Here is a 14,041-nt window from a genome sequence, read left to right on the forward strand (position 1 = left end):
TCTTTTTTCAGAAGATAAATTATATAATGTAGCAAAGTGCCACATTATACCTAATTTTCTACAAAAAAGGAAGAGCTGCCTGATGGGTGAGAGACCATCAGCATCCTGGGAGAGGTGAACTGCATCACTCAAGATTCAAAATGGCCAACAAAGGAAATGTGGAAAAATCTGTTTTTAGAAAGATCACAGATAAAGATAGGCTTGAGCCCAAGGCTCAAGGATCTGGGAGGAAAGATGGCCAAACGGGGAAGGAAGTCTTTAAAAAAAAATACATAAGTTCTGGTATATTACCATAAATGATATAATGAGATAAGAAAGAGGTAGTTAAAGGAGCTGATGGGGGAGTGTTCTCTAATACACTCATTAAGAAGGGCTTTTTTTTTTTTTTTTTTTGTCAAAGATGGGAGCCCTAGTGATGCAGTGGTTAAGAGCTATGGTGAGTTATAGCTGCTAACCAAAAGGTCAGCAGTTCAAATTCACCAGCCACTCCTTAGAAGCTCTATGGGGCAGGTTTACCCTGTCCTATGGGGTCGCTATGAGTCAGAATTGACTCAACGGCAATGGGTTTGTCAAAGGTGGGAGGAGGACACACATCCCAAGACTCAGTGCGAAAGAGGGGAGTGAACCTAAAGAGTAGCCAGAAGATGAGAATCCACTATGAACTAACAATAGGTAAAAAGAAAAAAAATTTTAATTAAACATTAAGGATAATTAAAGGGAATTTTAGGGTTTTCATGAGAAACATGTTGTGGAGATATTAAGACAGCAAAAAGTTTGGAGGACCAGGCCACGTCATCCCCAGGGACTACAAGCACTTGAAATTGGTGTGAGGAATCATTACTCCAAGAGGGATGCCCAAAGCCTCAGGAGAAAGTCCTTTAAAAAACAAACACAGGTCATTGTGTTTGATAATCATTCCTGATAAAACCTGCTACTAGAAAGTTAGGAAGATAGCTTGTGACTACTAACAGAATAGGAACAAGCCTCACTGGCTTTATTTCCTTGTTTTTATGTTCCTGGTTGGTTGGGTGATTATCAGGGAAAAATGCTGTAGATTGAAAGGCATCTGTCTGTAGAAATATGGAAAATTATACATGACTTATAGGATTTTGGAGCCCTGGTGGCACAGCGGTTAAGAGCTCGGCTGCTAACCAAAAGGTAAAAAGGTAGGCAGTTGGAATTCACTAGCCACTCCTTAGAAACCCTATGGGGCAGTTCTCCTCTGTCCTGTGGGGTCGCTATGATTTGGAATTGACTTGAGGGCAACAAGTTTGGGTTTTTTTGTTGTTATTGTTCCAATTTTAAGTTTTATAAGATAGTTTTGAGGGAAGGTCTTAAATGCCCATCGCTAATCTTCATTCCCAGGTGTCCATGTCATTGTTTTTTCTGTGGTCTGGTTAAACTATCTGCTTTAAAAAGGGCCAGCTGTCCTTTTTCTTTCTCATCCGAACTAGGGCATCCCTACAAGCTAACGGAAATCTGAGCTTCAGTTGACTTATTTCCTTGTTCTCTCTAGAAGTTTCTCCATCATAAGCGAGCTCATATGTCTAGCTAGTCGTTATAAAGGTTGCTTTTTTTTTTAATCCCATAGTGAGCTGCAAAAAAATCTCACCTCCCCATTCCTTTAATTATATATTTTCAGAAGAATGTAGCCTGCTGCAACATTATATAGGTAACAGGTCACCAGTGTGTTTCATTCTAAATCCTTCTCTACGTTTCTTGAGGATCGAGCAGTAATTCTGTCACATTGAGCACACTGTCCAGTTGCCAGCCCCCTTTGGGATTGTGTGACCCAGGTTTCTTCCTGGATACTAGCCACTCTCTCCACAGCTCTGGACACAGTATTGATAGGTGGTAGGGGTGTGTCATCGTGTGCCCAGGTTACACTGCAAGTCACCAGTTTCCAGAAGGGGATTAGCCAAAGGTTCAGATTATGCTTCTGGTTTTGAACATTGTTTGCTTACAGGACAGTCATGAAGTCAGGCTCAGAGCTGGTGAAGGCGGGGTTACGTGCATTCTTTGAAAATGCTGCCGAAGACTTAGAGAAGACTTCAGAAAACCTGAAACTTGGCAAGTTTACCCATTCCAGAACGCAGATTAAAGGCGTCTCTCAGAATATTAACTATACAACGGTGGCTCTGCTACCCATCCTGACGTCCATCTTTGAGCACGTCGCTCAGCATCAGTTTGGGATGGATTTGCTCTGTGAGTCATACTGTTATTTGTCATGGATTTATATGTACGTGGCCACAGATGGAAAGTGCATGGCTCCTTCACTTATGTTGACTTTGAAGGCAAGGTCAAAAGACAATTATTTCACACTTTTTTCCTCGTAGCTTTAACTAATAGACTCTTGGAGAGGAAGAAATCCCCAAATTTGAGTATATAATATTTAATCTTTTTCCACTTATACTGCGGACCAGAATTTCCTATCTGGCTAGTCTAGCTCCCACCCACTGTGCTCCCTGTTAATTTGAAAAGGTTATCTGAGAAGGTATAGGTTTTCCAGGCACGAATTTTCCTATTAAAAAGTCCTAACTTTTTCAGTGGATACCAGGACCAAAAGCTAGACACTAACATTGTCATTATCGGAGCCTTCAGAAGAAGACCGAAGTTGGTTTTATTTACCACCATGCATAGCGTCACTGTACAGCTACTCTGCCATCAAGCTTCAGTCCCACTTCAAATTTTAGCACATGATTTTAGTTTAACCAGTTGTTGATAGCTAAGGCTATGTCGTCATTTCCCTGAATGACTGAAAATCAGTTGGTTTCATGGATTATGGAGGAGAGGGGCATCCAAACCCATTATTTTGTGTCATCGAAACAATGCAAGTCCTTGGTTGAAAAGCAAAAACAAAAAAAAAAAAAACTAAATCAGTTCTGATACTGTTAATTAAAGTAGTCACAGCTTTCACAAGCATTCCCAGACATTGTTAGAGGCAGGCAGCCTGCAGATTTAATTCTGAGTTCTTAAGCAGAACATGCCCTTTCCTTAGGAAACGCAGTAAAATCATGATCCAATTGAATTGTCTTTGGAAAAGCATCTGGCAGAGAACTTGGGATAAGAACATATGACGAACTTGGCTCTATCTCTGAAGAAAGTAGGGCCAGTGTACATATTAGAGCACTGCCTAGGAAGTGAGCACACAGCTCATTGAAGCTTCAGGTTTCCTGCATTCTTCCTTTCAAGGGAAGGAAATACTGCCCTGAATAAAATTTGACTGCATTGTCTCCCTCTATTGGGAAAAAACAAAATTTCATTCTGGAAGGACCCATCAGTCAAATTATTCCATTCTCTGGGAAGCAATTTGATCCCCATCATAAGCCCCACAAAGGAATTATGGTTCTGAACTGTAATTGCTCATTGGAGCTGTCAGTATTTCTCTCCCAAATCAGTGAGCATCTGAGTAGAAAGAGATGTATTTGTTTAAAAAAATAATAATAATAAGTAGGCCTTTTGCTCTTGACTGATGCCTTGACATAGAATACTTTGGGTTTTTTTTTCCCCTCTTCCTGTTTGGGGACCCTTTTGGTGTACAGGAGGTGAAGCTGGGAGTGATGCAAAGTAATGACAGCTCTTCTTTGTTTCAGTGGGCGATGTGCAGATTTCATGCTACCATACTCTGTGCAGCCTCTACTCACTTGGGACAGGAAAGAACATCTATGTTGAAAGGTAATTAGCGAACAAAAGAGGCTAACACAATCAGCCTCAGAAAAATGTGACTTGTGCCTTTTTAAACACTGGATAACACCTTTTCAATCCTGCAGTATCAAAATGCTCACTGATACGGGGTGGTGATTTTGAGTCTAGGTGACAAACTGTTTGTGGCAATATTAAGAAGTGTAATCAGGCTATTGAGATTGATGACTTATGTGGAGACAGGCGCAATATAGCCAGGGTAAATCCTGTGCTAACCCTTTGCTATCAAGTCTTTACTGACTCATAGTGACCCTATAGGACAGAGTAGACCTGCCCCACAGGGTCCAAGGAGCGGCTGGTGCAAACTGCTGACCTTTTGGTTAGCAGCCATAGGCCTTAACCACTCTGCCACCAGGGCTCCAAATCCTGTGCTAGTAACAAAAAAAAAAAAACAGTCTGTAGCTTTATAATCGCAGCTTCCAGAGCTCCTGTGGTTAAAGCTTGCTGAGACGCTCAAGGGACATGAGGCAGCTGCTTTAGTGTTTAATGAGTTTCTATGTGATACAACCCTGGACCTTTACCATTCTCGGCTGTCAGATTAGCTGCAGTTTCAAACAAGTGCAGAAATGCCATTCAATAATCTTGAATTTGAACAAGCTGATTTTCAGAGGTGCCTGGGTTTCAGCTTTGCGTTTCTAATCTGCCTGTACCAATGGAGGCCTTTGGTGAACCCCTGCTTTTTAAATCCTTTGGGAAGATTGAAGGATAAACACCATACTAACCAAACTCTGTACTTAAGTCTTATCCTTGGGAGACATTTTTTTTTTCTTTTTTGCCCTTTCAAACAAGGAACTTGGAAGGAATTTGATTTGTCCTTTAAAATTACTTCATCTGAATATCCTCTCGGTATATGCTCTGCATGTACTTCCACTACTTAGGATGCCTTTACCAGACAAGCCCACAATAGACCCTTGTTTCCCATTAAAACTTACCTAAATGTCAGGCTAACATTCCATTCAAGTGCAATCTCTCAATAAAGCAAAAAAAGGACTGCAGCTCCTTCAAGAACAGTACCTAACAACTAAATTAGTTTAAAATACAATTTTAATTCTAGTTGCCTAGCGTTCCTTATTGTTTCACTTAAAATATGGATAGTTTTCTCAGTTAGGAATAGAACAGGGCAAACAAAATTTGAACCATGTTTTATACCAAATCAACAAGAGAAGCAATAAAATTTTCCCATTTCATGTTGAATTTTACTTAGAAAAGGTGTCTTTAATCCACTTTTTCCATTGAGCATTGGTGACTATTTTTTCAATATCTTATTCTCTCAGTGCATATCCATATGTGTGTGTTTCTTTGTACAATTATTTTTGTAAAGCTTACGCATTTTTCTTTTGGAAAACAAAAAGTCAAGGAAAGGTCAACTCTGAAATGTCAGAGAGAAAACGACTGCATTTCATATGACTTTTTATACTCTATTCCTATGTTCATTCCAGATTTATCATATATCTGTTCTCAATAGCACTGTGAATGCTGGTGCCTGTGTTTTTAATTCCATGTTGGTAAGGTCAAGGCTTGAAGGAGCAGCTAGGTCAAGGCTTCCCCTCTTGCTTCTCTGTTAATCAAGCAACTGTGGAATTGGAGATTTCACATCTTAGTGTTGTGAGGCTTTTATATGTTTATTTTCTTTTGTGTTGTGAAAATAAGACATGCTTGTTTTAAAAAATTCAAGCAGTAAAGAAGTTAGAAGTCTCCTGTATTCCTTTCCCTGGTCTGCCGCCACTTGGATCCAGTTCCCATAAGCAGCCAGTCTTTATAATTCGGTGAGCCTTGTTCCAGATATTTTCTATACCCGTACATTTTTACACATGTTGGGATCATAATATTCGGATTCCTTTGCAACTTTGTCTTGTAGAATGAAGCTAAAAACTTGATTTCTTTATCATAAAACTCGTATTTTTTAATTACACACAATATCCAGTAATTCCCTGTTTAAAGAGATGAGCAAATTAATATAGTTATATTTCAGGCCACCTCCTGCCCTTTCATTTTTGCTACAAATAATTCATCATAACATTTACATTCTGTCATATAACCATTATTCTTTGAGTTGATTTTTCTATTTTGATTTATCTCTTGGTCCACTGAATTTATCATTAAATAGTTGTTTCTGTAAGGACTTGAGACCATGCATATCTTGGAATATCATCCCTTGACTTACATATGTGAGCAGTTTTCATGGTATAGGATCTGTGGCTCATAAATACCTTCCCTCCGAAGCCTGTATACATTGCTTCTTTGTGTTCTGACGGTGTACGTTGCCTGACATGTGACTTCGCACAGTGGTTAAAGCATAGACTGCTAACCAAAAGATCAGCGGTTCAAAACCAGTAGCCGCTCTTGGGAGAAAGATGTGGCAGTCTGCTTCAGTAGAGATATACAGCCTTGGACACCCTACGGGGTCCCTGTGAGTCAGAGTCAACTCGACGGCCGTAGATTTGGTTTGGGTTTGCCATGGAGAAGAGAAGCTGGCTGGTCATAGGATCCTTAATTTAGTATTGAAGCTTAGTAACTTCACTACATGTCTCAGTGTTGGTTATTCTGTGTCAGTCCCCTCCACTTCTTCTCAGAACATAATATGTCCCTTCAGTCTTGAGAACTGCGTCTCCTTTTATCTCATAAAGTTTCATCTTATTATATAGTTGATTCTTTTTTTCTTATCTACTGTTCAGGGACAGCAATCATGTGTTTTTATTGGCTTTTTCCTTAATCTTCTATATCTCTTATTTTCCCTTTAATAACTTTTAATCCAGTTGCCATCCAGTAGATTCTGATTCATGTCAACTCCACATATATCAGAGTAGATCTGTGCTCCATAGGATTTTCAGTGGCTGATTTTTCAGAAGTAGGTCACCAAGCCCTTCTACTTAGGCGCCTCTAGAGGGATTCTACCCTCCAACCTTTCAGTTAGTAGGTGAGTGCATTAATGGTTTGCACCACCCAGGGATTCCTCTTAGCTCTTAAATTTTCTATTTTATGCATATATGCTTTTCTCAAGCTTCCTCCCTGTTACTGACTCTGTTTTCATTGTCTTTATTTTCTGTTAGTGTATACAGAAATATTTTTCTGGATAATTATTCTTTTGAGATATGTTTCTTTCCTAGTTCTTGGTTTTTAGGTACTTTGTGAGTTCTCAAGAACGGAGAGGGGAGTGTGTTGAGGGTGGGAGGGGACAGAGGAGAGTGAATGGGGAAGAAAGAACAGATGGCTTTCAATGGGAGAAGTCTCAGAACTAGGTAACTCATTCTCACAAAATCAACAGTGCCGTTAGCCCTAAGGGTGCATCCGTGGCTTCTGGTGTCCTCCCCAACAAAAGTAAGCAGCTGGCCAGGAGAAGGTTAGTGAAACTCTCAGTGCATCCAGTAGTCATAGGACTTTTGCTTAGTGACTGAATGAATGTTTCTTCTCTACTTGAGAAGCCCTGGTGGTATGGCGGTTAAAGCGCTTAACTGCCAACCAAAACGTCAACGGTTTGAACCCGCCAGCCACTCTGCAGGAGTAAGATGTGGCAGTCTGCTTCCATAAAGGTTACAGCCTTGGAAACCCTATGGGGCAGTTCTACTCTGTCATATAGGGTCCCAGTGAGTCGGAATCGACTTTACGGGGTTTTATTTTCTTCTTTTCTCATCCATTCCACCATACCTCCAGTGGTCTCCAGGTTAGGAGTCCTGGTTATAGGAATAGGAGGTGACATGTATCATAGTTGGCAAGTGCTACCATAACAAAAGTACCACAAGTGGGTGGCTTTAACAAATGTATTTTCTCCCAGTTTAGGGGGCTAGAAGTCTGAATTCAGGGTGCCAGCTCTAGGGGAAGGCTCTCTGTGTTTGCTGTGGGGAAAATCCTTGTCTCAGCTTTAGCCATCACCTGGATCTGGATCTTACATTTTAAATGTCTATGGTCAGGGATACAGGCAGAGACAAAGTTATCCAACGCTGCTTATTGCTTCTGTGCCTCGTCTGCTCTTTTCATGTCTTAAAACTGGTTAGGTTGAAGACATATCCTACACTGTCATGGCCTCATTAGCATAACAAAGAAAACACTCTTCCCAAATGGGGTTACATTCATAGATATAGGGGTTAGGATTTACAACACATATTTTGGGGGGACACAATTCATAACAGCATGTATACTCCTTCCCCACTCTGGTTCTGTATGCCACTCTGTCATATGAAACCTGCCTCCCACACATGTTGTTCATTAGGGCTTCCAGGGCCTACACACCCTTAATCCTCATCATTTCAAGCAAAAACTCATTTTTTGGTCCCCTGAAGTCCAAAATACCAAACCCACTGCCACTGAGTCGATTCCAACTCATAGCAACCCCATAGGGTTTCCAAGGCTGTAAACCTCTGCAGAAACAGACTGCCACGTCTTTCTTCTATGCAGCCACTGGTGGTTTTGAACTGCTGACCTTTCAGTTAGCAGTCGATCGCTTTAACCACTGCACTACCAGGGCTCCTTTTGGTCCCCTCAGGATCTCCCTATTTACTTCCAGAGATGGTTATACAGTGCTCTAGGTCCAGAAAATTCTGTTTAGGTTTCAGCATCCTCACTTGATTTGGTCCATATTTTGTGGTTTGAAATTATCCCACATTTTCTAATTTCAGCATAGATCCAAATTTCTTCCCAGTTTTTCCCCATGTCTGATGAGTTTTTAGGGAGGAAAGTGCAATAAATCTACTATTCCTGCACCACATTTTCCTGACATTTCCTTAGCTAATGAATGTCTGTAGGGTTGCAAGGACATCACTAAATATTTGATTTCCAGCTATACTAGGAGTGTGCTTTGTCGATAGAAAAAATTCCGGACACCTGAGTCGCAGGGTGGAGCCCTGATGGTGCAGTGGTTAAGAACTCAGCTGCTAACCATTTAGATGGTTTGAATCCACCAGCCACTTCTTGGGAACTCTATGGGGCAGTTCTACTTTGTCCTGTAGGGTTGCTATGAGTCAGAATCAACTCATTCGCAATGGATTTTGTGTGATAGGGCTGACTGTGAGGGGGGAAAAGTCATAGAAACAGGTACAGACGTAGCTTTTAGAGTATTTTCTAACTGAGACAACTCTGAGAATGTCGTTGGCAAGCAGAGTTCTCAAATACAGAATTTCAGAGAAGGGTAAAAGCTTTTATGTATTTAACCACGCATCAGCCTTGCACTCTTTATCATGGAGATACTTAATTGATAGAACATTTGATAGGAGTTAAGAAAACTGTGTTTGGAACTTGATTATGTTAAGCACTGAATCTCCTTTTTATTTCAAATGGAAACCATGTCTTTCCATTCATACTTCAGAGATACTTGTTCCTTCCGTCCTGCCCTGGCACCTTTGAACAGTTGTTTCAGATCAAACATTGTCCTTTCCCTTTGTCCTGTCTGAGGTTTCTCATGCTGCTCTTGGTGTCCTCATGCCCTGCCCTTGCCCACTCGGGTCTCTCTGCCTTACATGCTGTTTCCACTCCATAGCTTTCCCTGGCAATATACTGGAAGCAATTTTCAAAATTGCAAAGTACCATATATGTGTAAGGCATAATTATTATTATACTGATAACTTTGTCTCTGCCTGTATCCCTGACCATAGACATTTAAAATGTAAGATCCAGATCCAGGAAAATAAAATCGAGAGATTGACAAAGAAAGCCCGCTACCTGTCAAATTAGGAAGTAAAAAAAAAAAATTGGAATAAAGATTGAACCCTCTTCGTATGACACTATCATCCATGTACCTATTGTGTGAAAAATACTGTACTAGGCCACAGGAAACCCTGGTGGCATAGTGGTTAAGAGCTACATCTGCTAACCAGAAAAAGGTCGGCAGTTCGAATCTACCAGGTGCTCCTTGAAAACTCTATGGGGCAGTTCTACCCTGTCCTGTTGGGTTGCTATGAGTCAGAATTGATTGGACGGCAGTGGGTTTTTGGTTTTTAGGCCATAGGAACTGAGGGGGGGGAAAAAGGAAAGTTTCCATATCCAGTGATAAACCTTTCAGCCTAAATCTTTGATTGACAAGGGGCTGTTGCTGTAGTTCATGCCCTGCCTGGGAGCTGGATCCACCCTCACATTAGCCCCCAGGGGAAGCAATATAAGAGCAGGCCTTTACTAGCTCATTCTCTTTCTCCCTGACAGGCCCTGCCTGGGGGCCCAGGTCATTCACACTGGTGTGTCACAGCCCAGCCGGGAGCATTAATTGGCAGACTTCTGGGCCTTACTTTCAACAGAACTTTAACAGCTAGACGAGGAGAGCTATTGTTTATCTGTCTTAGCCCACCAGCTAATTGGCATCATTGTGTGCCCCCAACTAGAAAATGACCTGTTGTGGAGCTTGTTGAGACTCTGGTCTGTCAGTAATTAATATCAGAGAGGACAGGGGCATGTCCTTCTGTAAGACAGACTGAGACTTATCCATTGCCTTTTGCCCCAAGGATTGCTATTGTAGCTGACAAAATTTCCAGAAATCCACTTTCATGAAATCACAGCTTTAATTTTGGTGAAAGAAAGAGAAAGAAGGGAATAATGGATCAATTTACCACCCGGACAATTCAGAACCAGCCGTTTCGTACATTCATCTCCCTGTGCCAACAGAAATTTGCTCTCAGATGTGAGATCTTACCCCCTGTCATCTCTGATCACCACCTAGACTTTCTTTCACCTGATGCTCTCTCCCTGTGGCATTTCTTTGCCTTCACGGTTTAGCTCCTTACTTCCTGCACCTTCTCTAAAGGCAACACTAAGGAGAGGAAATACGATTTTTTCCCCCATTGGCCACTCTGGTTGGTGAAATTGTTAACTAAAAAAAGAAGAAGAAAAAATGGCCCCCTTGTACCATCCTCATATTTGATGTGGCTCTCATTGGCCTCGGAGCCCTGGTGGTACAGTGGTTAAGCTTTTGGCTACTAACCAAAATGTTGGCAAGTCAAATCCACCAGCTAGCTGCTTCTTAGAAACCCTATGGGGCAGTTCCGCTCTGTCCTATAGGGTCGCTATGAGTCAGAATCAACTCGACGGCGACGGGTTTGGTCTCATTGTCCTCAGGGTCATTGAGGGCATAGGATATTCAGGAATGGGGTTAAAATAATGATTCTCATGCCCATCCACCACTTTGAGCTTGGCAAAACCTGTAACCAGTTTCCATCCAGTCAACTCCAACTCATAGTGACCCCATCTGTGTCAGAGTAGAACTGTGCTCCGTACGGTTTTCAGTGGCTGTTTTTCAGCAGTAAGTTGCCAGGCCTTTCTTCCAAAGTGCCTCTGGATGGACTCTAACCTCCAACCTTTAGGTTGGCAGCCGAGTGCATTAACCCTTTGTACATCCAGGGACTGGAGCGTGGCAGAGAAGGGCAATGATCAGAGAAGGAAAGGTAGGGGAAGCAGGACCGCATGAGGCCTGCTCAGAAGGGAAGCAGCTTTGCAGTAAGTTTCCCAAGGAGTAACCCTGTCTCTGCAGACTCACAGTCTCAGTCCCTCCTTGCCCCACCATTGATGCAGGCTTCAAATGGAACCCAGGGGCAGCGTTAAAATGCAGGCACAGTTGGATTTGTTTTGTCTAAAGGCTGCTGCTGTGCCTCTAGAGCAGCCCTGGATGTGGGGATTTTAAAAGTCAAGTCTTCATCAAAAGGGCAAGGCTGAGCCATTAGCAAAGAAAGAAGTGATTGCCTGACTGGGGATGCGTCAATCCACTGCATCTGGGTGCTGTTTTTAAAGTTATCTGCCCAAATACTTCACAGCCAAATAAGCTGTCAGCTAGTCCATAAAAGCCAAGCCTAAGAAGAAGATAAGGCATAAACCCACATGTATTAATGTTCCTTTAAAGTATTCAGGTCCCTTTTTTCATAAGTTTGGTCACTTAATAGGAGCCCCCGTATGGCACGCATGGTTAAGCTCTGGACTACTAACTGAAAGCTTGGTAGTTCGAACCTACCCAGAGGCACCTCAGAAGAAAGGCCTGGCAGTCTGCTTCCAAAAGGTCACAGCCATGAAAATTCTATGGAGCAGTTCTACTCTACAGTACATGGGGCCGCCATGACTCAGAATCGATGGCAGCTGGTGCTTGGGGCACTTGACTGAAGATTAGGTTCCAAAGAATACAGTTTTCTGCCAGCTTACTAACCCCCCAGTCCTCTCCCTTTTTCCTCTCTGTGGTCTGGCTCTCCTCAGACTAACCAGCAAATTGGTCATGCATCTCAAGCAGAACAGTTCTATCTGCCCTCAGGCTAGGGCCCTGCTGATTCTGATTCTACCCCAGACAGCCTTGTACAACCATTTTTCAAGACCAGTTAAGATCACATTTTTTTTTAATATAATTTTTGTTGTGCTTTAAGTGAAAGTTTACAAATCAAGTCAATTTCTCACATAAAAAACCCATATACAGCTTGCTACACACTCCCAATTACTCTCCCCCTAATTAGACAGCCCGCTGTCTCCCTCCTCTCTCTCTTTTCTTGTCCATTTCACCAGCTTCTAACCCCCTCCACCCTCTCATCTCCCCTCCAGGCAGGAGATGCCAACATAGTCTCAAGTGTCCACCTGATCCAAGAAGCTCACTCCTCACCAGCATCCCTCTCCAACCCATTGTCCAGTCCAATCCATGTCTGAAGAGTTGGCTTAGGGAATGGTTCCTGTCCTGGGCCGACAGAGGGTCTGGGGGCCATGACCACCAGAGTCCTTCTAGTCTCAGTCAGACCATTAAGTCTGGTCTTTTTATGAGAATTTGCAGTTTGCATCCCACTGCTCTCCTGCTCCCTCAGGGTTTCTCTGCTGTGTTCCCTGTCAGGGCAGTCATTGGTTGTAGCCAGGCACCATCTAGTTCTTCTGGTCTCAGGATGAATAGTCTCTGGTTCATGTGGCCCTTTCTGTCTCTTGGGCTTGTAATCACCTTGTGTCCTTGGTGTTCTTCATTCCCCTTTGATCCAGGTGGGTTGAGACCAATTGATGCATCTTAGATGGCCGCTTGCTAGCGTTTAAGACCCCAGACGCCACTCTTCAAAGTGGGATGCAGAATGTTTTCTTAATAGATTTTATTATGCCAGTTGACTTAGATGTCCCCTGAAACCATGGTCTCCAGACCCCTGCCCCTGCTATGCTGGCCTTCGAATCATTCAGTTTATTCAGGAAACTTCTTTGCTTTTGGTTTAGTGCAGTCGTGCTGACCTCCCCTGTATTGTGTGCTGTCTTTCCCTTCACCTAAAGTAGTTCTTATCTACTATCTAATTAGTGAGTGCCCCTGTCCCACCCTCCCTCCCTCCCCCGTCTGGTAACCATGAAAGAATGTTTTCTTCTCAGTTTAAACTATTTCTCAAGTTCTTATAATAGTGGTCTTATACAATATTTGTCTTTTTGCAACTGACTAATTTCACTCAGCATAATGCCTTCCAGGTTCCTCCATGTTATGAAATGTTTCACAGATTCCTCACTGTTCTTTATCGATGAGTAGTATTCCATTGTGTGAATATACCATAATTTATTTATCCATTCATCCTTCGATGGGCACCTTGGTTGCTTCCATCTTTTTGCTATTGTAAACAGTGCTGCAGTGAACATGGGTGTGCATATATCTGTTCATGTAAAGGCTCTTATTTCTCTAGGATATATTCCAAGGAGTGGGATTGCTGGATTGTATGGTAGTTCTATTTCTAGCTTTTTAAGGAAGCGCCAAATCGATTTCCAAAGTGCTTGTACCATTTTACATTCCCACAGCAGTGTATAAGTGTTCCAATAAGATCACATTTTTAATCCAACTTGAATGTGTCTCTTTCTCTATGCTATAGTGAATTTTGCAGGTTGATTCTAATTCCTGTAATTAGTACATAAAGATATGTTACTTGATGACATTGCTTCTGGGTTCTATATAGAACACAGGGTTCTCTGTCTGCTCTGCATTCGGGGAGAAAGGACTCTTACCATCTGAAAGGCTAAGGTTAAGACTGTCTGGCTTTCTCCTCAGTAAAACATGGCTACCTTAGGCCACCACCCATAGAAAATGCTTGTCATTCACTTCCGGAGACTCTACACTTTTGATATTCTGGCTTCTTGGTGCTGCTGTAATTGTTGGCAGTTGTCATAGTGAAGGACAATTAACACAAGTCTTGGGTTTAGGGTTCTTTGGGGAGTTGAAGGGAGCCCTGAGAGATGAATGCCTTCCCATGTTCACACAGTTGCAGGAGTAGGGTAAGCATTTGCCCTTGGTTCCGGCTGGCAGTTGTCCCCATGATGGTCCTGCAACAAGGTACAGCCGGGCACCCTCAGCTTCCAGGAATTCTGCCTGTGGGCTTCGTGTACAGTGCAGCATCCCTCTATTTGAGTGGGTCAGTACAGAGGAAGGCAAAATGAAGCACAATAT

The 14,041-nt window shown here is 42.4% G+C and overlaps 1 protein-coding gene across 1 annotated transcript in view; it reads left to right on the forward strand.

Annotated features, from left to right (window-relative positions):
• Positions 1-14,041, forward strand: part of RYR3 (ryanodine receptor 3) — a 446,068-nt gene that overhangs the window by 349,146 nt on the left and 82,881 nt on the right. Inside the window, exons 65-66 of the mRNA XM_064291963.1 lie at positions 1,967-2,205; positions 3,594-3,675. Of these exons, the coding sequence (XP_064148033.1) occupies positions 1,967-2,205; positions 3,594-3,675 (321 nt within the window). The remainder of the gene's footprint in view (positions 1-1,966; positions 2,206-3,593; positions 3,676-14,041) is intronic.

The sequence above is a fragment of the Loxodonta africana genome, chromosome 10 (assembly GCF_030014295.1).
Source record: "Loxodonta africana isolate mLoxAfr1 chromosome 10, mLoxAfr1.hap2, whole genome shotgun sequence".
In the NCBI taxonomy this organism is placed as follows: Eukaryota; Metazoa; Chordata; class Mammalia; order Proboscidea; family Elephantidae; genus Loxodonta; species Loxodonta africana.